The 24,843-nt window shown below is 44.1% G+C and overlaps 1 protein-coding gene across 7 annotated transcripts in view; it reads right to left on the reverse strand.

The window, feature by feature from the left end:
* znf521 (zinc finger protein 521) overlaps positions 1-24,843 on the reverse strand; it is an 86,053-nt gene that overhangs the window by 59,444 nt on the left and 1,766 nt on the right. For 5 of the 7 annotated variants that reach the window (XM_058622782.1, XM_058622775.1, XM_058622759.1 and 2 more), the window contains exons 2-3: positions 18,687-18,743; positions 11,721-11,921 (exon numbers count right to left, since the gene is read on the reverse strand). Coding sequence is in view for 5 of the 7 variants with exons in the window: in XM_058622775.1 (XP_058478758.1) it covers positions 11,721-11,921; positions 18,687-18,743 (258 nt within the window). In the remaining 2 variants the exon portion in view is untranslated. The remainder of the gene's footprint in view (positions 1-11,720; positions 11,922-18,686; positions 18,744-24,843) is intronic. The other 2 variants (XM_058622788.1, XM_058622748.1) reach the window with 1 other exon arrangement.

Here is a 24,843-nt window from a genome sequence, read left to right on the forward strand (position 1 = left end):
AAAAAAGCATTTCCTCTCTGGTCTGGCAGGAGTGCCTTTTTCCCCTGGCTCCCACCAGAGGCTTTTTACAAAACATGTGTTGCTGACATGTTGACAGATTGCTCAGTGAAGTGTTAGGCGCATGCACACGGCTGGCCATTTAGGGGGACATGGCTTCCTACCCAACATCCTCTACCTGAGGCACCATGTTTTATACATCATCCCCCAAAGAAAAAAAGGAAACAATAAAAGGTAAGGGAGTTGCTTCCTTTGTGAGGAAAGCAGAATATCAGAGAGCAGAGAGAGACTGCGTATAATGCTGCCTTAGCTGAACTGCAGCGATGGGGAGGAGCGACGGAAGTGAGAATAAGGGGAGGAAATGGTTTCGGGCAGAAAAGACAAGAGATAAAGCGGAGAGGTGGGGAAAAGCGAGCATGAGGGTGGATGCATGGTATGCTTATGTACAGCAGGTGAGCTTATCAAACTGAGGAAAAACTCACAAGACCCCCGCTTTGTCTTCCTGCATCAAAGCCACCTATAGCAGGCAGGAGGATGGAATCTGATCAAAGGCCAGCTTCCAGATCCAACTTCTGCTCCTATCAGGGTATCGACAGCACACGTCTTAATCGCCCTGCGGCTCCAAAAGTGCTGCCGTGGCAACAGGATGGAAATGGAGATCATAATGTATTCATGGTGCCGGCGACCTGGGGGCTGCAGAGCGCACTCTCTAGGGACCACACTTTACCCAGAGCCAGACGTGTCTGGGCAAAATCACTCCACATAAGACAGCAGCAGAATACTGAGGAGCCATGACAGAATGGAGGAAGGGAGGGAAGGAAGGAGGGAGGGAGGGAGAAATAAAGAAAGATGTAGCAGATAGATGGAACATGATAATAAAATGCAAAGATGGGACGTTGGAAAGTAAACGGTGGCTGCTGAGCGGCGTCAGAGACTGCAGTTGGGGAGCGGAGAAAGGTTGCATTACTCCAGTGCTAAAGTGAAGAAAACAGCAAACGGCAAAAGATCTATAGCTTAAGGAGGGGGAAAAAAAGAACAGGGTGTGATTGGCAGAAAGGGGCTTGCTGCGATGAGTGGCTCTACCTTGAGAAGCCTGATGCAGCTTGACCAGGTGGGTGGTTGGCTGGGAAATAAATTGCAGGGGAAATTGGTCCAGATTATCAGGGCCACACAACGACATGGCCCTTTGGCCATGGGCGAGGATGGACAAATGGCTCGATGAGTAAATGAACAGAGAGACAGAGAGGGCAAGATAGATGGCTGAGCAGATGGATGGTTCAGTTAGACTGAAAGTCCAGCAAACCATTACCCCCATTCCTGCACATCTTATCCATACCTGGAAAATAAGTGCTTACACTGGCGATACATTTAGTGATCTTTCCTGGCTGAATGTAACGCGCTTTCTGACCCTTTCCATCTTAACAATCTCCATCTCCTCTTCCGTATATCCATATACCACACATACATACATACGTAAACAAAATAGCAAAGTCACACACACCCAAAAATGCTCACATGCACGAACAAACAAACCAGGGAACACAAAGATATAGCCTGACCTGCTTTTCCTCAACAGGAGGGCAGCTACAACAGGCACCATGCCAGGTAAACATCCTCAAGCCTTGTGCACTCACTGCAGAGGGTAAAGCTCAACGCTGGAAACCCACTCGAAAATACAAGGAATAGTCAATTATGTTTAAGACTGGGAAAGTATTTTTTTGAATATATATTCCCGTTACATGGCCCTCCTGCTGTATTTAGAAATGAATAAAATAAAAAAGACACAACTTTTGCTGCATTTTATATCAGGGTTCTCTCTATATATGAGAAAGCCATAACACACCCTCTGGAGGTGATGATTCAAACGCATTAAGTCGCCCAAAATGAGAGGATTCACCTGCAGACTGTAGTGCGTCCTTCCGCACTAACTACCCTCCACACGTAGGACACCCTCAGGCATTCAACCTAGGGCCATAGACTGCTCCCCTGTTTGTCTTTCCGTCTTCCCTTTAGCTGACAGGTTCTTCAACTGCTAAGCTCCAACGCGGACATCGATGTTTGTGATGACTGCGCACGGCAATCAAGCAAGAGACAGAGCGATGGGCGTGATGAAGAGGAGCAAGAGGAGGAGTGTGGGTGAAGGAGGGATGTGTGGAAACAAGGACATCAACAGTGTATTCTCACAGAGAGATGACCCCTGGCCATCCTGAGGCATCTGGTTTATCTGGCTGTCTGCGTAAGCCACGCACACACCTAATTACTCCAGCCCCGTCCGCGTCCCACAGGTTTTTTCTATCCCGGATTACGGAAAGGGAATGACAATGGGCTCGTAAACTACTGTACCTCATGTCGTCTAAGAGCTAATATCAGACAGGAGCTCTCCATGATGAAAAGATTTGGGTGAGTCGAGAGCCAGGTTCAGGGTAACTGAGAAGTTATGGCCCTCGTTTATGAATTCTAGCCACAACACAACGGAAGATTAATGAATGCTTTCAAAATGTTTGCACTGTGTGTTTAACAACACCCACTGTATATTTGAAATGCTGCTGTGTTGCTGATTTGTATGCATCATAAATATTGTATCACTTCTCAAACTGAAGGTCAAATATACCCATAACTCTGAGATGTGCTTAGTGTTGGGGGCCAATATGGAGATCTAGTTTGGACTCTAACCTCCCTCTGTTTTTTTTTTTTATTTATTTATTTTCCTAATGTTGCATGGTGCTGCTGTACAGACCTCAATCTACTTCTGCAGTGGAGATTAGTAATCATCTAGGGTCTTCATATTGATGGCCAGGCTCAGCTTGTTTGCATATTTACTGGCCTCAGAGCCCAGTTGCCTGAGGTGAGAAGCAAATTACATTTCTGCTTACCCACATGCGCACAACTCTCTCCCATTTTTGATTCCTATGCCTCGTTTTCTCCTTTTTTTTCCAAACTCGTTTCTCTTAACATGCTGATCAGTCATCTTGGGGTAAGCATCCTTGCCTGCCCTGGTTGCATCCAAATAGCAGTCTCATTTGGCTAACATCATCACAGTGTAATCTTGTTGGAGAGAGCAATCAGTTTACTTTGGAATTAGGTATTCCGTTGGCGGGCCCGCAGAGAGGGAAGGCTCACAGGGTTTAAAGGATGCAAACGAAAGCATGCTCTCCAGAATACAGTCTTGAGCCTGATTGGGTGATAACAACCCACACAGGCACCATGTGAGAGTAATGAATGGCCAATGGGAGGCCTGAATAATAATGCAACTGGATTAAAATCCAATCACACGGTGGTTTTATCTGTTGACTTTGTTTGTGGGGTATGTTCTACAAACCAAGTTCATGATGAGAAAGATGCATCATGCTTTGACTGGGGGCACATAATGTCCTAATATAAAGATTACCACTCTGTTTACTACAGCCCAATCTCTCTTGGCTGTCAGTCAGTCCTGCAGGATTTTCTTCATCTGATTTTAGAGTGCATGTATTGCATATAGAATGAGCTTGAAACACAATGTAGGGAAAGAAACAGTAGTTGTTTTTTTTTTTTTTGCTCTTTTAGACAAGTGGTGTATTGCAGTTGGCAGGTTACTATCTAATTAAGAATTTTAATGTCTTGGTTTATCGCAGAGACATGTACCCAGCTGGTACTTTCTACAGCCTTCTGCAAAATCCCAGCTTCTTGTCGAGAAGTCATCTCGTCGGAGAGGCTCTCTGATCAAATTGATCGACTCCTCAAGGATGATTGATCAGCCAGGCAGGTTGGAGGTAGAATAGATTAGATGACCTTTACATTCTCAGTGGTGCTGGACCCCCCCACTGGCCACTGCTCTTAACATTAAGAGGACATCCTTGCATTACCTGATAGCATGGCTTTACTGTCAAACCATTACATTCTGGACCGACACACGCTGTTCCCTCTGCCAAAGCAAAGTCCAGCTGGTGGCCTTGGAGACCTTAAACGACACCCATCCTGCCCATAAAACAAAATTTATGAACCCACCTTCCAGTCCGAAAATGGCAATTAACACCGAGGAACAAATGTGTTACTTCACATGATATTTGAGAATCCCTGTCCTTGTGGGTGACTGGACTCCTCATATCCTGAAGTATAGGAGTGGCTTTTCCACAGAGCCCCATAGCAGCCCCCACCCAAACACTGCCCCCTGGCCAACAAAAACAACCCCTGGGAGGGGTAGAGAAGAGGGGGGGAAATGTTGAGTCTGTGACAGTGTAACCCCAAAGTTCCTACACCACAGTGGCTACAGCAGGATGCCGTCACAGCTGGCTCCACTCCTTCCTGTGGGCTCACTCCACAGAGCTCAGTCTGCAGGGAGACATAAACCTGTCGGACTGGTCACTCTTTCCACCGCCCTCTGTCTCCCTCCTTCCTCCCATTACTGGGGAGTTTGGCAAAATCCATCTAAGGAAAAAGCCCTTTGGGGATCCATGTTCAGTACATTTCCATGCAGACATAAGCAAAATCCTATGACATTTTCATTAGGGAGTATTAACATGATTCAAAAAAGGCTCTATGTGGTTCTTTTAGGTGTCTGTGAATGAGGTACACGTTGATCGGTGAACTTGTCTTTGTCTTAAAGCCTTGTTACATCCAGTCGACTGCTGGTGTAAATTATCATAGGGAAACACGCCACTGAAAGACTCTTTGGCATTTGATATGCTAATACGGTTAATTACAAACCAAGTGTTTGCGCTACGCACAACACACAATTGTTTTTTAAGATTAAGCCAGAGCAAGTGAATGTTCATCTGCGACATAAAACACCACACACCTGTTAAGACACCGTTTGACCAAAGCCAATAAGATTAATGCTGAAAAAGACTATTTTGATTATTCACATTTTTGGCATAGAAATATACTTTACTTTATTTAAAGGTAAATTGCTCAAATAAATTAAATTGCACAACGCTTTGCACTGTGCAGACAAAGGAAAAAGAAACAAACTCACCATTTCTAAGGTTGGTCCTTGCCCACTACTGAAATGTAAGAAGGTGCCCACAAAGTTTTTAAAATGCAATTTTGCCGTTTCTTTATGCCTTGTTATGTTTCTCTGTATCTACCTCATCATTATTCCGGTGAGCAGTCTCACGTTTGAAAGAGAAAAAAGAAAATCATTTGAATTTTCGGGACCCAGAGGAAAGCGAGCAAAACCCAGAGGTAAGATCCAAGCTTGCTCTCTGTGCCCTTCTGTTGGCTGCCTACCTGGTAAACATCTCCACAAGCTCCTTGCTTTCAAAACACGTCAACCGATGGCTATGCATTTTAGACCAGCCAACCAAGCAGGAATTGAGACTTTATTTGTTTTTCACTTTTTCCCCCCCCATCTCTCTTCCGAGCCACCGCACATAACCTGTCTGGCATTAATGATGGTGTTAATAAAATGCGGCTGGTCTGTGGGTGGATTTGCCTGGCAGGCCTGGTGCCTGTCCTTCTCAGAGATAAGCCCACTGCTGGCCTTATCTACCTCCCACAGCCCCACCCAGCAGCACTGTGCACTGGACACACAACCAGTCAACTCATCACTGGCTAATTACCACATCTGACTGCCAGACAAAGCAGGCCTGGACTCACGTTGCTGCTGCTGCTGCTAAGATTGCCTCTCTCCTACCTTGACTGTATCTTTTTGCACTTCTTTGCCATTTTATACCTATCCCCTCCTCCATTCACATCCATCCTCCTCTGTCCATTCCATGTCTTGTGTTGCACTCTTCCGATTCCATTTGACTTGTTTCAGCCAACAAGATGCTAACCTCTAGCATGTGGTGAGTTGTGTGGCAGGATTTCCCACCTGTCACTGAGACAGGCATATGCAACAGCTTCATGTTGGGTGGTCAGGTAAATCCTGTGTTTACCATGCATGTGTATGCGTTTGGAAAATGACTAAAGCCATTTTTGCTCCGGGTTCCTCAGTAAGGGCTTAAGCCATTTGTGAGCCAGTCAGTTCGGTCTCATAGCTTCGGCAGATCAGCTGAAGTCACTTGTGTTACAGAGGGAGGGAGCGGTTTCTTTTATTCAATTGTTTTCCACTTCCACGAGCGTGTGCCAAGGGGGAGGAAAGCACCGGCTTAACACGCTCTGCAATTCAACACGGCCAGACGCAGTCCTATTAAGATTTAATGTGCCATTCTTCTGCTTGTGCTGCTGAAAAAGACTTGCAGGCTGAGGATGAGAGTGAACAAAGAGCAGGCATAGTCAGAGCCAGGGAGAGATGAAGAGAGAGAGAGAGAAACAGAGACAACCACCTCATGGCCAGGTCCCGTCACACAACTGATGTGAGTAGTTTCAAAGGGATGCTACGTGGTGGAGGGTGAAATAACAGTGTTGTTGATAGGTTTTTCACTCGGTGCGTGCAAGTCATGGGTGAGTCTATGAGATTATCTCCGCTTTGTCCACATGTCATCCCTGTAATAGCGGCTACCTAGTTAAGAAAGAGGTCAACTGGATAAAGTCCCAGCATGTGTTTAGCATCTCTGGCAATGAATTATGTGTCGCCTAGAATGCAAAGAGCAAGCGCACAGGTGCTGCAGGGGCACAGATGTGCACATATACACGTTAATACGGCTGTTTGTTTGCATGTCTAAGCGGATGACTGATTGAGCAAGCAAATTCATCCAAGACAGCGTGTCGGGGGGATGAGACTATGAAGGAGGCAAAGAGTTGCAGAGCTGGTCATTGTCCTTTCAGCCTGGGACACAAACACAAGCATATAATAAAATGAAGGGTTCTCCATTCTTATGTTGTTAGTTTTTTTTTTGTTGTTTTTTTTTTCCTGCAGAAAATGCAGTACTTGTCTTACAAAGACCAATAAATACTTTATATAGTGCATAATGTGTGCGGTGCGAAGCACAGGGGAGAGTGAACGAGGGCGTCCTCGTGAGGGCATATGCTTTGAATTCCTAATGACACTCCTGTTAACGGTGCACTGTCGCACATAATGGGAAATGCACAGGGATGCAATGCCATGGAGTCAAGCCTCTGCTTTAATCCCTCCTTTCTTTCCCCAGCTTTTTCTCTGTCTACCTATTTCTCTTCCTACAGTAGACAGTCACGTAGAGCATGCCCCCCGCACCCCCCCCCCCACACACACAAACACATACACACAGGAAAGACTCAAGCTCAATTCTGAGCGCTCACTCTAGCATGAGGTCTCTTTTCAGTGGCTGCGTTGTGCCAGAAGTAGCTATTCTCCCCTGACCGCCTCTCTTCCTTTCAAATCCTTGTAATCACTGTGTTGCTCTTTGTACCAGGATGTTGCAAGATGCCCGGGCAAAGACACAACACAACTTCTGATGAACGGCAGTGGCTCAGAGTTGGGCTAATCACGTCTCGCTCATGTCGCTTTCCTCTTATGTGAGCCTTTTTGAAGCAAATAAAGTCTTTGCAGTTTGGCACATTCTTCTTGGCAGCCACAAAGCAGCTGTTGGATCAATACACAAAGTTAGTTGAAAAAAAAAAAAGAAACAGTACAACCAATAGGAGCCTGTTGGAAACAGTAGAAAACATGAACTGCCAAGAGCCTGTTCATACTTGAGGGTATTACTGAATGTTTCCATGCTGCTGACCCAAAGTCTTGATGTAAATGAATTCAAACACTTCAAACAAACAAGTCGTGGTTAAGAATGGAAGGAGGGAAACATGTATCCGCGGTTTTTCGAGAAAATGTCTCACCACAAAGTGCTATCTCATATTAGAAATGTACTATTTACTACATTACCATTCCATTCTCTGCTTTGTGGATGGATCTCATTGTTTTTCACTGAGAATCAGTATTTCATTTGTATTTTTCTCATAAATCTGAAATGTATTTTATTGAAACTGAGTGCATTTTTCAATATCTACAGGGAAGAATAAAGGGGGAATCTACATAATATGAATCCATATATGGCCCAGTTATCTCTCTCTCTCTGTTGCACCCTCTGTGATTGATTCCTTTATCTGAGGGAAGCAGAAGACATGCTCTGTTTGCTCGCACAGTGGCCGGCAGGAAAACAGAGAAAGACACTTATTAAAAAGGTCATCTCACAGAGGGTTAAAATAGCAGGGCATGGATCTCTCTGGGGGGAGCAGCCATGCCCCTCCTCTAGTGAAGGACACAAGAAAAGGTGTTGCTCAAGGGAGCTGGACCCGTAATGAAAGAATGGCCACCAGGCTGACAGCCCATGTGTGCACTAGGCTATTCAAATATCTTCAGAGAGACGGAATTGGAGAACTGACAGTGAAGGGCTTTGTGGAAATACTTTTGAATTAAATTCTCAGCGAAAGGTGTTATTTTTATTTGCAGTATGGGCTAGCTAGTAAACACAGGTAGAAATGAGCTGAGGAGCACAGTATTTCTTTAATGAGTCATTCTAAGGTTCGGTCCTTGCCCACCGCTGCAATCTTGTGTCGAGCATATATGAACATGTCTTGTGCCAACGGAGAACAAACGTCAACGGTTCCTCTTTCGCCATGAAGAATGAAAGGGTGTACAGACAGTACAGTGAGACGGTGAGACAAAGCATTTGTGAAGTGTTTTTGGAAAGGCCTGTGGAGTAGCAATGCCTCCAGCCTCCTGTCTCCTCCCCTGGGCAGCCTAAAGCCCTGTCGGCAGGATGCTGATCCCCACACGGAAACCTGATCTGCAGCCATTCTGGAGCCGGAGGGGGGAGACGGGGGAGCGCTCGCTCTCCCCCCGTGGAGCCCCTTCGCTTCTACCCCAGAGTTAAAGGGGTGCTCTGGGGGAACATTCCTCTAGCCCTGCCCCAGCCAGCCTCCACTCTAAACTCTCTAGAGAAGCATTCTTCCAGCCCTGCCCTAGCCTTCACTGGGATCTCCAGGGGAGCATTCCTGAAGCCCTGCCCCAGCCCAAGACGGACTCCCTGGGGATGCATTCCTGCAGCACTCACTTCTTTTTCTCTCTCCCCATCTCCCTCCTTCTCCCTTGCTCCCTTTCTCAGGCTCTTGCCTTCCTCTGCAGTCCAGCATTAGTGCGATCAATAGCACCGATCGCATCGGGGACACGAGGCAATCCATACCTATGCGCTCCCTTAGCGCACTGCAGTGGTCACAGCTTAAGTGCATGGAAAGGTGTTATACCTCTGCCAGACGGGAGGGAGACAATGGCCACCATTGATCGCGGTGACATGTAACATCTTTCTCTTTTTCTCTGTCTGTCGGGCGTGGTCGACATACTGGTAGTTTCTCCTTGGATTTCTTTGAGTCTGTTTTGTCACACTACCATTGTGTAAACTGTGTTTTACTGTACACCGTGGTACACATGGTAAAAGGCAGGCCCAGATATAACAGGTGAGGCAGTGGTTGGATACGGGAATGTCTGGTTCTGGTACTACTCTGCATACCCTTATGGGATAGCAGCTTGAGGATAAAGCCGAACTGAGAGCTGAGTTCTGTTAGGGAGCGGAAAGCAAATCTCCATATGTGGATTGGTTCCAGTCAAGTAATGCAATTTGTTTACCAGAAATAAAACATTTGAAATTGTAAAAATGGGGGGTTTAGCAGGTGCTGTTGGTTGATTAGAAAATGGGTCTAATAAAGGATCCATCTGTGAGTAGAGACTTGATGTAAGGCAGATTAATTGGTCATGGATGTCTACATAATGCCACATAGGAAATCTCCTCCCATATTCCAGAGATTACACAAACACACACACACATTCAAAGTACTTAGTATGCCATCAAGAAGTTTCTTTTCTCCCACTGTGTTTGAATACTAATAGAGTGTTTCTGCACAATCACAATACCCTAATGGCAATTAGATTCCTTTGTTTGGTTTCTATGGGGGCTCTTATCCAAACTGTGTTTTTTCATCATTGAGCAATTAAGAGTTATTTGTCCGTAAGATTGACATTCATAAAAGCCAGGCTTAATTATGGGAAAAATACGGCTGACTCAGCCATGGCCACATTGTCACAGTGCAGAATATGAACGACCTGCCAATGAATCAGTACACCATTTTTTATTTGTTTTTAAATGACTCTATATTCTATATTTTCATTCATGCACCACACAACTGAAGATTTGGGTGATGTGAAGTGTGGTCTGGGTAGAGCAGGGAAGAAGAAGACCGCTGTTATATTAATTCTCTAATCAATAACCTGCTCTAATAAGACATAGGCTACATTGGAAATTGCATGGACTTTGTTCTGGTGAGCTGGCAGGGTAAAGTCATGTTAATGTCTAATTCAAGTGATTAGGACATTTGTGTTCCACTCCCCCGAGTCGTGCTGTTTTGGTGCAAATCTAAAGAATAAGAATAATTAAAGGGGAATTTTAATTCAAACAGTGTTAGTGCATGTCTCCGTATGTCTTAAATAATTCCCTTTGTGCTTTTGTTTCCTAGGTTTCCAAAACAGACTGTCCACATATGTGGGTCAGCTTGACGGAATTGAGTGTTATAGTACAAAAAAGGGTGATAAGAGGAGCCGCACTTTCTCTCAAACAGATGAATGCATTTGTTTGATGACAGCCACATTAACGTGTGCACTACATTGATTTTCACACCTCTAGGTGACTGAGCATTGCTGTTTTTCAATTTGCACACAAGAGCACGCCTGAGGCATGCATACAAATAAAATAAAAAAGTGTGCTTGCACAAAGTCACTTCTAAAATGACCGTGCACATGATTCTGTCTAAACGAGCACCAACGAAGAACACAATGGCATTTTCATGTGCATGCTTATATATACACACACACACATGGACGTACAAATGCGCAAAACTTGCTTTTGTGAGACTGTCTCACAGTTAATGGAAAATCTTTGCAAAACACTTGGGACATGGACCCTACAATTTGTGGTTTGCCGATTGTGGGTTGCAAAATATGAAACAAAACTGTGCTTGAATGTAAACACAGATTACACTGGCTTTCTCTCGAGCGGAGCTTCAAATCTGCTTTGAAATCACAAACGCTACACGTCTGTGCTGAATCAGACACAGAATTGTGTTTTATTTTAGCCTGTCCATGTTCTGTTCCTGAACAAGACAGGGAAAGAGAGGAGGTCTGCATCTAAACATTGGGGAATGTGTGTGTTAGATGGTGTTTCTCAATGTGGGCCCATCAGGACGTGTAAAGGAGGACAGCATGTCCAGGAGAAGCACATGGAAACCTTCAGTTCACATCATTAGTTCTGTCTGCCACCTTGTCAGGGTATTTATAGCTTTTTTCATCCATCAACAGGTCAATGACAAAGTCTGCCAATGGTATCCTTCTCTTTTAGTCCCACTAGGTATTACTAGGGAGTTAGCACTGGGACCAGCTGAGGGACTTTCCTGCAGAAAGAATCTGTTTCCTGTTGGTGGTCTGGTTACTGTGGGACCTCGAAGTAGCATGTTACACTTGAGTGAAATGTTAGAATTAGTATAGTGCTGCATAAAGTGCTAAAAAAGGGGACAGGACAAAATGCACTTAGTAAAAATAGACACATGGTAGCCTACTGTGATTTAGTAGGACACACAGAGGCCTGTTGTATGTAAGGACTGTAGGTATTAATGTACGGCACATGTAAACGATGTACTATGTGTGTGAGGTCTGCGCGCGTCTATGTGGTTGGAAATCTACCAGGGAAACTGGTAGTCTGGAGTAGTGCTCCCCTTGGTGCAGTGTACTAACACGCATAGTGTGGCATATTCTCTGGTGAAAGCATAGAGTGAGAGTGGGAGTGGGAGAAGAGCTGAGTGGCAGAGTGGAGGGGAGGCTCAGTGGGCTGAACATTGTTTACCTGTCAGCTGGCATTGATTAATCTTGTGTTCGGTGAGATCGCTCAGCGACTCGAACACCTGCCGGCAGCTGTCGCAGCTGTGCAGCGCAGACTCCTCGTCCTCCTCCTCTCCCTCCTCGCCTTCCTCTGGAGAAAGCAGCCTCTTACTCAGACGCCCAGTCTCACCATCCTCCGCCGCCCTCTCGAGGGCGCTCTCTGGATCTGCCAAGCCACAGGAAATGACAGCACCACATAGTCAGAGGGGTGACCCACACAGTGAAGTACAACAGCTTCCTCTGGGTGACAATAAAATGGATTTCTAGACTCTGAATTTAATAAAAACAATAATAAAAGCTGTAATAAAAATGCAGGTTCAATTTGGGCCTCTGTAACTCAACCACTCATGCCATAACAGAACTATTGGGCAGGTGAGGGTGAGAGATATACAGGCACACACAGACAGGGTGGCACAACACTCACTCACTCACACACACACCTGACACACATACAGCTCTGTTATTAGAAATGGTTTTACGTTGTGTTTGCCCTGCTTCACCCAAGCAAAACTTCACTATATGAAACTAGACAGATGGGAATAAGTGTAGTCAATAAATCCGAGGGTGCAGTTTCGGCCAGACCAAAGAATTATGAAATTCTGCCATTGCGTGCTGAATTGCAGCAGTCAGCGTCTATCGACACAGACAGACCATGCCATTTTATCGAGACGTCCACGACCAGAACTGTGGATGCATGGAGCATATCATACAAAACGGAGATTGGTGTGTGTTAGGCTGGCATCACGACACACACTTCCCTAAATTATTCAGCCTTGCTCGCAGGCAGCCGCGGGTCGCGCACATCAATATTCCTCAATCCATCTGCAGTTTTGTCTCTTGTTGGCTTTGTGCTGCAGCAGTGCCAGGGGTGGGCGACTGACTCGCCTGAACCAGGAGTAGGATTATAAAATATATGTAAATACTGTGGTTAAAAAAATATTCCTCCTATAAAATCTGATCTGACATTGTTCACTCACAGCGCACAATAAACATCTTCACTCAGAAGCACGGCATAGGGAACCTGTCTTCCACCAGCATCACATAAATAGGCAGCATGGCCAGCAGCCTTCTTGCTCCCATACTGTGACAATTACACTTCACAATATGACTGATTAAAAAGCCATACTTACAATAAAACCATCATGTGACCCTGGTTAAAGCGTTGTGGGGGGAGACAAGCCCTTGCACTTCACTGGCAACCATTTTAAGACCCACTGATGAAAGCGTTCCTCGGCTTGTCCTAAAACCCAGGAGGAGGCTACAAGAAGGAAGCCTGTTTTTCCAACTATCACACAGTTAACAGTGGGGTGGACCACTGATGTGTGCAGGTGTGGGTGTGTATATATAGTAGATATATTGGGTGAATATACACAGGCAGCCATTTTAAGTCCAACCTCTTAAGGGTGCTCTAAAACTGTGGAATTCCTTGAGGATAGGCGTTCCAGAACTCATCAAGGCCACCCAGGATTTTTTTTCCTTTCCCCCCACTTGCGCCAAGTATTGATGTAACATCACACCCTCCATTGTCCTTCCCTCTTGGCGACTGAGGCTCTCGGAACATGCCCTCTAAAAATATCAGCACTGCGGTCCCCAGTGGGACCATGCAGAACAGAACAGAAGGTGTTTCAAGAAAATGAAAATCCCAACCCAATCCTCACAGATGCAGGCCTTTCTTGCTCTGGGGGAAACACTTCTGACTGAGGCCAAAAGCCACACAATATAGACTTATGATTCATCCACATACAGAGACACAGGATTCACAATATGCACTGAACACTCCGTGTCTTTTTTTTTTTTTTTTTACTGTGGAGGAGGTTAAGACTCCTTTATGAATCATTAATTTCTCTCTGTCCTGTCAGGGAAACAACTTACAGCTATATGTAAGCATTTTATGTTTTATCTCATATAATAGTGCAGAATCTGAACCCCTTTTTTCAAATTAACATTTTATTCTTAAAATATTTCATGGGTAATAGATCTATGTCCATGGCCGAATGAATAAAATAAAAAAATTTAAATAATTGTCTGATTTCCAGTCTGGTGTTTTTTTGCTTGCTTTGAGCGACAAGTTTCCACCGTAGCTTCCAGTGAAGCAAAGCTGGGTCAGTGTTCTCGGTTGAGCTGAGTGACCTCTGGAGCGCCACTGTGATGCGGTGCCTGAAGTACACACTGCTACATGTTTAGGTGGGATAGGGGTGGTTGAGGGAGCGGGAGTATTGACAGGGCAAGGTCACGTCCAACCCTGGGATTAAAGAGCCACATCAATACTGAGGTTCCTGTGCCTCTGGGCCTCATACAGTAATCCATCAGATCAGGACATCCTCTTCTACCAGTCTCTACAGGCTGGACAGCAGATCGATACCAACATGCTTGGAATGGCTGACAATCACATGCGGAATATGGAGGCGAGATGTGTGGCATATCGAGATGTTTCCTCTTTTTTTTTCCCTTCCTAACACCCACTTTCATTGTGTTAATGAGTTTGATAGTACTAGTGTAGAAGGTAAGGACAAGAGCCGAGCTACACTGACCACTGATCCGTATTCTGATAAGGTTGGCTCAAAGTAAGAGAGATAATTCATGAGGGAAATACAACGAAGATCTGACCGAAAGATTTGTGGGGATGCATTTCCTGTCTTTATGGCACTAAAACTGCGTTAGCACTACCCTAATAAAATGTGGAAATCTGAATAGTGATTGACATCTTTACAGTCATGTAATATCTGTCTGAGTCCGAGTCCATCCATCATTCACACTCTTGTGTCTTCTGGTACCAAGTGACATTTATCATGCTGCCACTTTCATCTTGTAAGTTGAGGAGTCCCCTGGACCCACCACCCTTATATTATTGAATATTTCTGCTCTTAAATATTTATAACCTTTTAATTGATATTCCCTTCTCTGCTCTATTAGCCCCACGAGGGACCCGTCGTCCCTAGCAGGGGAGCCTACACTTGTCCCCCACTGTCTGGCCCACACACAGAGACAAGTGGAGACACTGACCATGTGGGGAGGAGGCAGGGGATGAGCAAGCAAGGAAAAGTAAGAAAAAAACAGGAACAGTGAAAGGAATTTGGCCAAATTGAAAAGCCTGAATTCCACATCATTTTTCCTTAAAAAGTTAACTCTCACCCTCTAACCCTCTAAAGTCACTTGGGCATTTTTTTTCTTTTTCCGTCTAACTATAAGATTAAAGATTCAGTAAAAAAAAATTGAATGCCTAGAACAAGGAAAAGAGGCAGAAAAAAGTTGTTGTTGGATACTGAGCATTTTTCTGAGATGTAACATGAGATGGATGTCAGCGTTTTAAAGCGAAATTCATTCAAATATGGTCCCAAAACACCGAGCGTGAAAAGTACGATATCACTGAGGGCTATACTACTACTTGCCTGTGGTTACTGTATGTCTAAATCCATCAGGGTTTCGCCTTGGTCTTTCTTTGTGCAATCAAAGACCCCGATATCGAAAACATTATTAACAGCTCACCCATCTCATTTCCACATCATTCCCAGAGATCCTGATCCTATGATGCCCCCCCCCCACCCCCCTCCCCCGACAACCCACCCTGCAACCACCCACCCCCAAGTTCAAATTAAGAATTTATTTTAACCAGCGAGCAGCTTCTGTCGACACATGTCGGCAGGCCTGATCAAAGGTGAGTACGCTCTTTATCAGAGTGAGGGAGGCTGTCAGAAATAGGAGGACATTAAGATTGAATAACCTTCACACAGTTGCCGGCACCTCATTATTTAAAAATCTAAAACTTTTGCAGAGCACCCTCCATATATAGGTCACACTACATTCTAATGCCACATGTGCCTCCGAGTGTATCCTCCTCTGTATGGATGGGATTTGGGGCTTTGCACTTAGGCCGTCACATCCACTGATCCCCCATCATTAAAGAGCGTCACGATCTGACAATGAAACTGTGAATTTGACGCTTTCAATACTGTTAACAATTGTCGAGAATTTGCATGTGGTGGTGGTGTGTGTGTGTGTAGGGGGGGTTCTGTTTCCATATGGTTGACATAGCTTATCTGCCTTCAGTCGACCAGATTCATATGAGAAACTGCTTGCTGTTTAATAGTTTTTGATGGATTTGAAATAGTGGATTAGCAGGGATGTTTGTCAAAAACAATCTCTTTACCCTGCTAGACCCATTACAAACTCAAAGTGATGCGATGCCAACAGTTGTTTCCCCACCTTGTTATATGTTACAAATAAACATTCAGTATATCTATGAAAATTTTATGATTCATGCTGAGATAAAAAAAAAAGAAAAAAAAAAAAAGGAGAAGCACAGACAGAGAAAATGTGCCGGATAATTCCAGGGGTAAGAACAAACAATGAAGACTAGACGGAGAGCGATGCAGGAGAGAAGTAGCACGTATAATCACAGGTATACAGACGACACCGTTTGGCATTAAAACAGAAAAAAAGAAAGAAAGAATGTTATGAGCTTACAAAGAAGAATGGAAATCAAAGCAGTTAAATGAGAAACAGCATTTGAACGTACCAAATGATCTCTCTCTCTGTCTCTGTCTCTCACTCTGCCTCACTCGCTCTCTCGCAGGGAGTGATAATATTGAACGGAGCGCCTTGCTATGCCATTAGTGCAGTAAAACATCAAAGGAAATGAATAATAGAGAATATGATTTTCTGAAGTGGTGGAGTGAAAGAGTCCTTTCGTCTTCCTGCTGTAGTGAGCCCTGCAGTACATTGATCTGTGGGCAGCCTCAACCTCAGCCAGAGCCTGAGACTCGTATGCTGCTGCACCACAATGCCACACTACTCCACACTACGGCACCTTGCCACCCAGACACCCCTTCAGATCTCTGTAATACTTCTATTTGCCTCAGTCCACTACACTTTGACCCTCTCTTCCCCCCCCCCCCAAAAAAAAGCGCCTCAATCTGATGTAGCTGAGAGCAAAGGAGAAGGAAAGAAAAATGAAATGGATGTATATATAAGAGAGAAAGAAAAGTACAGGGCATGTGGTTATAATTGCACACAGGCAGCGCAGTGGTAAAGCCAAGCTGCAGATCTTAAGACTGCTCGACTCTCTGGGTAAAAAGCGCACAGCCTCATTAAATCTCAAATATCACACTGTTTCTGCCCCTCCACACTATGCATAATACTGTCTATCTTTCAGAATGCCTCTTTTGTTAGCATCTCTCCTTTGCCTTTGCTACATATCAAACATGAATGAGTAACAGGATGCGGGGCCTGCAGAACGCTTGCGGAGTCACAGAAGAGCACAACTGGGGGTCTACTTATGAGGCCAATCTTGACACCATGTCTGATTAAGCTCTTAGCTTGTCAGGAGTGTGGCGGCTATTGTGGCCACGTCCGTCAAAGTGGGCGAAGGCATGAAAAGCAGGTGCGCTTTGCCGCGGCACCAGTTTAACCGCGAATCGCTGTGGCGAGGGGCAAGCGCAAAAAGCTGCAGTGAAGAGTTCGAGGTGACAAGTGGGCGAAAAGCAAGTCGACAAAATAACACGTCGTCGAGGAAAAAGACTTTTAAGGTAGGTAAAAGACTTTACCTCCACGGACAAATAATTTCCCAGTGACCATTTGTCAAGCTGCATCCTGAGACAGGGTTAAAAAATAAATCAGTCAGACGAAGTCAAATGAGGAAAGTGAGAAATTAATTTGTGCGCCCTCCTGATTTCTCCACAGGCAGACATCGATCATGTGGCGGCTGTCTCCCCTCACTCTGGAGATAGAGGTAGTGGAGGGGTGGGGAGAGGGGATATTCGTGTGTCTGAGGGGGTCGCTGTAATCAGGCACACTCATTAGCTCTGCTTTGGCTCTGGATGACAGGAAGTCTCCAAGGCAAGTCTGTCTCTTATGCCCAGTCCTTCATCCCTTGAGCTGGGGTTAGATGGGCTAAGGAGGCAGTTTCTCTCCACATAACCACCCACCAATACCTATCAATACACATTAACACAGCAGCAGATAGATACTGCTCTGCTTTTTCCAAGGACGAGTGAACACGTAACAAAAAAGACTACAGACGTCGCTGATCAATTACATAGTAAAGGGTCAATTGGACACATAGGAAAAAGATAACTGAAAACACCAAATGTCATAAACTGCTTCTTTTTTTTTGCACGGCAACATGTCTGAGGCATTACTCTTCCGCAAGCATTGATCATCTATAATCCATAATGACTTCTAAAGCGTAGATATGTACACGTACAACAACAGCGTAATGTTGTTCTCATAAGCAGCTGAGGAAATCTGGACTCTACTTAACTGGTACATGCAGCCCCTGCATTTCACATAGGAACACTCAGAGAGCTGTGGGTAAATGCTGGACTAATGTGGCAGCATAGGAGTATGCAGGGTCCCCAGCCTGCTGGGCAAAACCATCCATATCAGGTTTAAAATAACCACACCTGAGACTTAACCTTTACCAGAGACAAATGAAATGAAAATATACAGTGTGGTGCATCAGGAGCAGGCTTCATTCATAGGGGGCTTTCTGCTAGCCTGACCTGAATTACCGCTATTTTCCTGGAGGGCCACTATGAATGGCACATGTGGAGACAGGACACATTCATCTGCGTGGCTCTATTCTACATCATGCAGAAGGTTGGGAGACAAAGAGTCGAGGAAAAAAAGAAAAAAAAAAGTCAGGAATACACCGAAAAACACAAGGACGGCTATAAGCACACCTGCATATATGCATGCACGCAAACACGCAAACAAGAGACACACTGCTCGCGGCCCCACGGTGCAAAAAATCACACACATGCAGCCATGCAGTTTATGTAGGAAAACTTAAAGCACGGGAAACACATACTTTATCACTCTGAACCCAACAAAGATTTTCACTCACACACACACACACACACACACACACACACACAAAGACACATGATCCCCTTTCCAGCCGAAAATGATGAAATATGAAATGGAGCATTACCGCTTGGAATGGCAGTCTGCCCGGGACTGTGCTGGTCCTCTGTCACATTGTCTTCTACTGCCAGAAAAAGAGAAGAGGGAGAAAAAGAGGAGAAGAAACAGTTAACAGTGGAAAAACAAGTTCGACACATTGAGATTTCCTTCTTTTTTATTATTTACTATTGAGATTTTCTGGATGGAAACTCCAAGAGATTTCAACAGCTTTCGACAGCTCAACCTGTGGTTTGGGAATCCACGCAAGCCTTTCATATGTATGAGTTTTGGCAACAAGGCAAACAGACACCCACGTAAATAACATATTGGACTGGGTAATGACATGATGAATTATGAACGTCTCCCATGAAACGTCCTACCAACATCAACAGTGACCAAGTGAAAAACACCTTGATGACTGCCTCGGTTAGCTAAATTAGACTGATATCAAGCAGAGGTTTTGTAGATGCCGGCACACACACACACAGGCCTTAGAAACTCGATCTGTGATCCAAACTTAAATAGAAAAAAATATATATAACATGTACATGCACCGCATGTAACACTACAGTCAAGGCAGCTGCAAAGGGATTTTGGTATTTAAAAAAAAAAACAAAAAAAAAAACAGTGACGGCTTGATCAGCATTCATGTCAACTCATTAGGTTCTCTTTTGACTTTTTGTAAACAGCCCTCGCTTTGAAAAGCAGGACTTGTGTTTAGTAAAAGGTATGAACCTTTTACACTGGAGGCTTTTTGGAACTTGTGAGTGTTCCTTGCGGCATGTCAAGCACCAGAAATGAAATGGATTTTAACAGCGGGAAGAGAACAAAAGAGTCTCCCACCTGTTCCATGTAAAATGAGGGTCTCACTGAGGACTTCTTACGCCTCTGCGTTCCACCCCTGCAGTTGAAATGCATTCTCCATTGTGTCTTTTCTTTCTAGCCTTTCATTTTCCTGGGCAAAGACGAAGGGGGAGTTTGACAGGACCTCCCAGTAGGAGAGTGTGGCAGTGATTGCCAAAGTAAAAAAAAAAAATAAAAAAAATTGCCGCACTTATAAAAACGCACAAAATATCCTGTACTTTGCATAATTAAGGCAGGATCCTATGGTGGAAGAAGCCTTTTCCTCAGGGGAGCAAGAGTCAGTGTCAAACATGGTGTCAACAGTGGGGGGGGGGAGACGAAGAAAGTGACTAACTGTTTCACATGAAGGTGGCAACATCTAGCAGCGTGTTTTGCCGTCAGGCCTTGTCCAACCTAAACTGCAATTAATTAATTTTAAAAAATAAATAACCAAAAATAAATAACCTTTGTAGAAAACAAGATTCTCAATAATCACTAATAAGAATTTATGTGATCAGAAATACTTCCCTTAGCAACAACGATAATTGAAGTTTGGAGGTAAAAACGCTAAACAAACAGTCATAGGTCAAGCAATTCATTAGCTAAATCAATTAAAAGTGATGGAATAGAAAGAGTTGGACGGCGTGGATGTATAGCCCTTGGAGGAGGACTGTATCAGCCAACAGAAACCTTGTCCTGTTAAAAGAGGCCTTAGTGACGGATGCCTTGAGAGTTTAATGAGTTTCTCCAGCACTGTTGAGTGCCTTGCATCCAGGATGATTTAAATGGGCTATGCATAGGGGGTCCCAATAAATCTCCCATGGTTCTATCAGATATTGGTGGAGGGAGCTAGAGTTGTTGTTTTGATTACCATCCCTGTTGGTGAGATGAAGGATTTCAGGCAGAAAATGTGTTTTTTTCTTTTTTTAAGCCATAAGAACACAATGGCAGTTTGCGGTGATTTGTCACCGCTGTGAACTTATTAAAAGTTGTGTCACTTAAAGTAAACAACTTCCAGTATAGTGCAAGTGCTATTCTCATTTGCACGTCTCACCAGTAAATTAATCACTGGCAGGATCGCGGAGGATGAGCTGTCAAGTGAGGGCAAACTCTTGTGATGTTTCAAACTAGCTGGACATTTGATCATCATAGCGTCGCCGCGCAAATACAAGGAGCTGGGCACCTTTAATTAATATACTCTAAAGCTCATCATCACCTCATAATGACTATAACGTCAGCTGAATACAACTCAGTCCGGACTGTTGTTAATGTGCCACTGCTATCAGTTAATTAATGTTTGACATGGTACAGTGTATCACTCCGTCACTGACAAACTGTAATCATGCTGCAAGGTTTTCTTTTTTTTTTTTTCTTTTTTTTAATACAATATCAAAAACACTTGGGGCCGTTTCAACACGGCTCCTTTGATTTTCAAAATGCAGAGCAGGAAAAACCATAATCCCACAAGTGACACAGCATTAAAGGCCACTAATTGACACTCGAGTGACACACACACACAATAATGAACGTAGTAACTGTCGTCATATTGAGAGCGACAATCCCCCAACACAGGAAAGTTGTGTTGTTGTTTTTTTTTAGGACAAATGGTCTACAGCTACACAAACTAATAAACAAGAAACAAAAGCAAACGCACACGAGAAAACGGCAACATATGCTGAATAAAACTATTTCATAAAAACAGATTGGTCACCAAATAAGCAGACGATGAAATATCACAACCGTGGAGACGAATGAATTATCAAGCGAAACGTGACAAACTCAGCAGCTTGGACCTTTCCTAATTCATCAAACGATTTCCTGAGTAAGAGAACAGTGTGAATTGTACACAGACTGTGTACACACACACGCGCGCTTGTGTTTTTGTAAGACGACTGACGCGCATTTGTGCGTCTGCATATGCTCCTGTGTGTGTCGGTATCTCGAACACAAATAAAACCCTGAGTGCGTTCCTGGGTCTTGCGTGACTCATCTGCTTGGTTACAGCCAGCTTGGACGATACAGTGGCGAACACAATGGCTGTGTAATCCGCCCCGACTGACCGCGAAGGAGACGCTCGCCACGGGGACTACAACTCAATTTAGCTCAGGTCAGGAGGTCAACCCTCCTCAATTAGGGCTGTGAAGGGAGGGAGGAGGACACACACTGCACATGAATAACTTTCTTAATGAGCATTATTTGAACTGGTGATTAGTGTCATAAATAATTTGCGACGCTGGAGCATGTTAATCAGGTTGTATAATATTTGTAATCCTTCATACACTGCCATGCACTGTAAGCAAAAAAAAAAAGAGCACCTGGTCAGTAAATGCACCAGTCGCAATATGAAAAACAAAAAAACGCTCCTTCAAAAAAATATATATTTAAATATTTATATCAGCGGGGTTTTTTTTTAGTGTTTGTTTTAGTTTCTTTTTTCTTTTTTCACAGGCAAATGTGACAGATGCAAATAAGCCAAACAATGTGTGATTGCATTTGCAGCAGTGGTGGGAATCAATCATTGTCTCTGGATCAGAACTCTTTCTCCATGTGGCAGACAATCTATGACAACAAGAGAGACACATGCCATGGAATAAGAAGAGATATCGGCCAGCTCCCGCGACGCCACGTCCAACACGCTGAGCTGCATGTCAAGAGCACTGACAGCCGTGCTAATGGGATTTTTAGACGGCTCCATCATAATTTCCTTAATGATAATACTAACCATATTTTTGTGTCACATTAGAAAAGTGTTAATGGGTGTTATGCCACAGATCATTAATTGTGAGCAGACTGGAATACTGCAGCTTCCTATAAACTGAAAATGACACAACTGTAAATAGACATTTTAAAGGGGGGGGGGGGGGGGGGGATAAAAATGAAGTGCGATAATATGATACTGAAATTATAATTGTTCAAATTAAGAAGGGGCCGTTATTGGATTTAACATTTAACATGCTGCGTGCAGAGTGTATTTAAATACAGAGGGTGTTTTTTTTTCTCTGACAAAAATCATATAATGGCCATGACATTTTTTTCTTACACTGGCCCTAAACTTACAGGGACTAAAAGGGAGAGTGGTCATGCTTCACTGGGCATCGCGGACACGGTCAAGTTTACATTTCTATTAAAAACAAAACAAAAGAAAATACACATCGGTTTTAGTTTTTCTTGACAGGTCACATTTTAGTAGCTAGTAGTTTTTTCTTACATTAACCTGACATGAGGGGAAATACGAATGTGGTTCAAGTCTAATCTGCACATTTTCTTTTATGTAAAACAGACAATTATTTGACTTTTTTGGTATTTAAAATAACCTTCAGTGGTTGTCTAAATCACCCTGAGCTGCGAGGAAAGTGTCAAATTACAGCTCTCAAAAAACATGAAATATGTAAGGTACACAGAACACAGCAATGACTCCATAACAACTGCTGCACTTAAAAGTAAATGGCGCAGAAAGTGTATTTATATAAATATATATATGCATATGACAGACCTGGAAACATCCACCTCGCCCCAATTAACACATCAGGACTGGGAGAATGAAAAATGGCATTTGTGCTCCAAATGAAAATATCAACCCTGCCTCACATTATTCAGGAAGTGCTGGAGGACAAGCAACGTGGCAGTCATCACATGCTACGGTACATGCAGGATTTGGACTGAGATCCTCCTTCCTCGCTGCTCACCACAGCCTGAGTCAATGTGCTGACCCAAAGCCTCTGCACATCAAAACAAAATTACAATGTGCCTACAGTTGAGAAATGTGGAAGGCTCAGGATTGAGTAAATGTCAGTGGCTGGGGTGAAGTGTTTGCATATAAGCGAATGATGTATGGTCGTGTCCTGTGCCATTTATTCCCCCAAGCAATAACGTAGCCGGATCTGTCTCTCAGACTTAATTGAAACGGGACTTGTAATGTTGCCCTTTTCCTCGATGGGACCAAAAACATAACCTCTGACTCCCACAAGCAGGCAATACTGAGGAAGTGTGTGTGTATGTGTGTGTGTCGGGGCTACGCAAGGGGAGAGAGAAGAAGAAAAAAAAAAAGAGTGCCAACTGTCACAGCATTATTTTCTCGTCTCTGCATACACCCCATGTCCATACCATCCCAACTATCAAACAATGCACACTCTCGCTACGTTCCATCCGCACCTGCGCTCACGTCTCCGTCTGCAGAACAAAGTGTTCTCTCTGTGCATAAAGAAGCCTCCGTCCACACTGACCACCGCTTCAAGTCGGCACAAGACAACCTATAAAAAGTGAAACCTGAACTTGGCAACTCCGGTTCCCAGCACAGTGCGAGCGTGGGCTCTCTCTCACACAGACACACGCACACATGCACACATATGTCACTTTGTGTTAAAAATGCTTAAAAAGGTTTAGATGAAATATTCCGGTCTCATACAACAACAGCTAAGAATGCAGGGTCAAGCAGTGTGTTTTTTTTTTTTTTTTAAATGACAGGGAAAGTTAACGTGGACATCTGTATAAGTGTATCTCTGTCCCCGAGGAAAGAGATAGACAATGAACAATAAATAACATCTGCCTGGCCTTCCCTGGGTCTGATCCAAAGCAGGGAAATGTCTATGACGTATCTGCATTTCAGCTCCGCTCGAGCAGTTGGAATGAAGACATAAAAGTCGCAGTGTTTTGTGAGCTACAATTTTCCAATTTAAATTTTAGTGACAATAACAAAACAAACAATGTCATCACTCTGACTTCATTTGCATACTGATGTGCTCACTCTCTATCCCTCTCTGTCACACACACACAGACACAGATTTACACGTATCTTGACAGATGTTCTTCTGAATGCACACACACACACACACACACACACACACTTGTAGAATGTAGGCATGCTGGCAGGAGACAATTATATATAAGTGATGTGTCTTTTGAGAATAGCGAATGTCACACCAACTAACAAAAAAACAGTCAATGCCAATCTGGTCTGAGAAAATGGGAAGTCTATGTATAGAGCTGTTTACTGTGAATAAAGCACTGCAGGTCTGGAGACAGAATGTGACAATTTTAAGATGTGCATGCACTCACATTTCCACCCTCTCCTGGGTATTGATTTAAAATGGTGGCTGCATGAATGTACTACCGCAGACCATGTAATCTTCCTTTGAGATGAAGACTTCCGAGAAAGGAAAGTGGGGGAGAGAGAAAGGGGGTCCGCAGACCACAAGCTGGGAATGTGAAATTGTGGACAATTATTTGCTGAGCAAAATACAATGCCTGCCAGATGAACTGGAGCTCAACCTCCAAAAGCCAACGGCTTCCCACCCCACCACCACCACCACCACCAGCAGCAAAAAGCTACAGAGAAAAGTAGT

This window comes from Solea solea, chromosome 1 (assembly GCF_958295425.1).
Source record: "Solea solea chromosome 1, fSolSol10.1, whole genome shotgun sequence".
Taxonomy (NCBI): Eukaryota; Metazoa; Chordata; class Actinopteri; order Pleuronectiformes; family Soleidae; genus Solea; species Solea solea.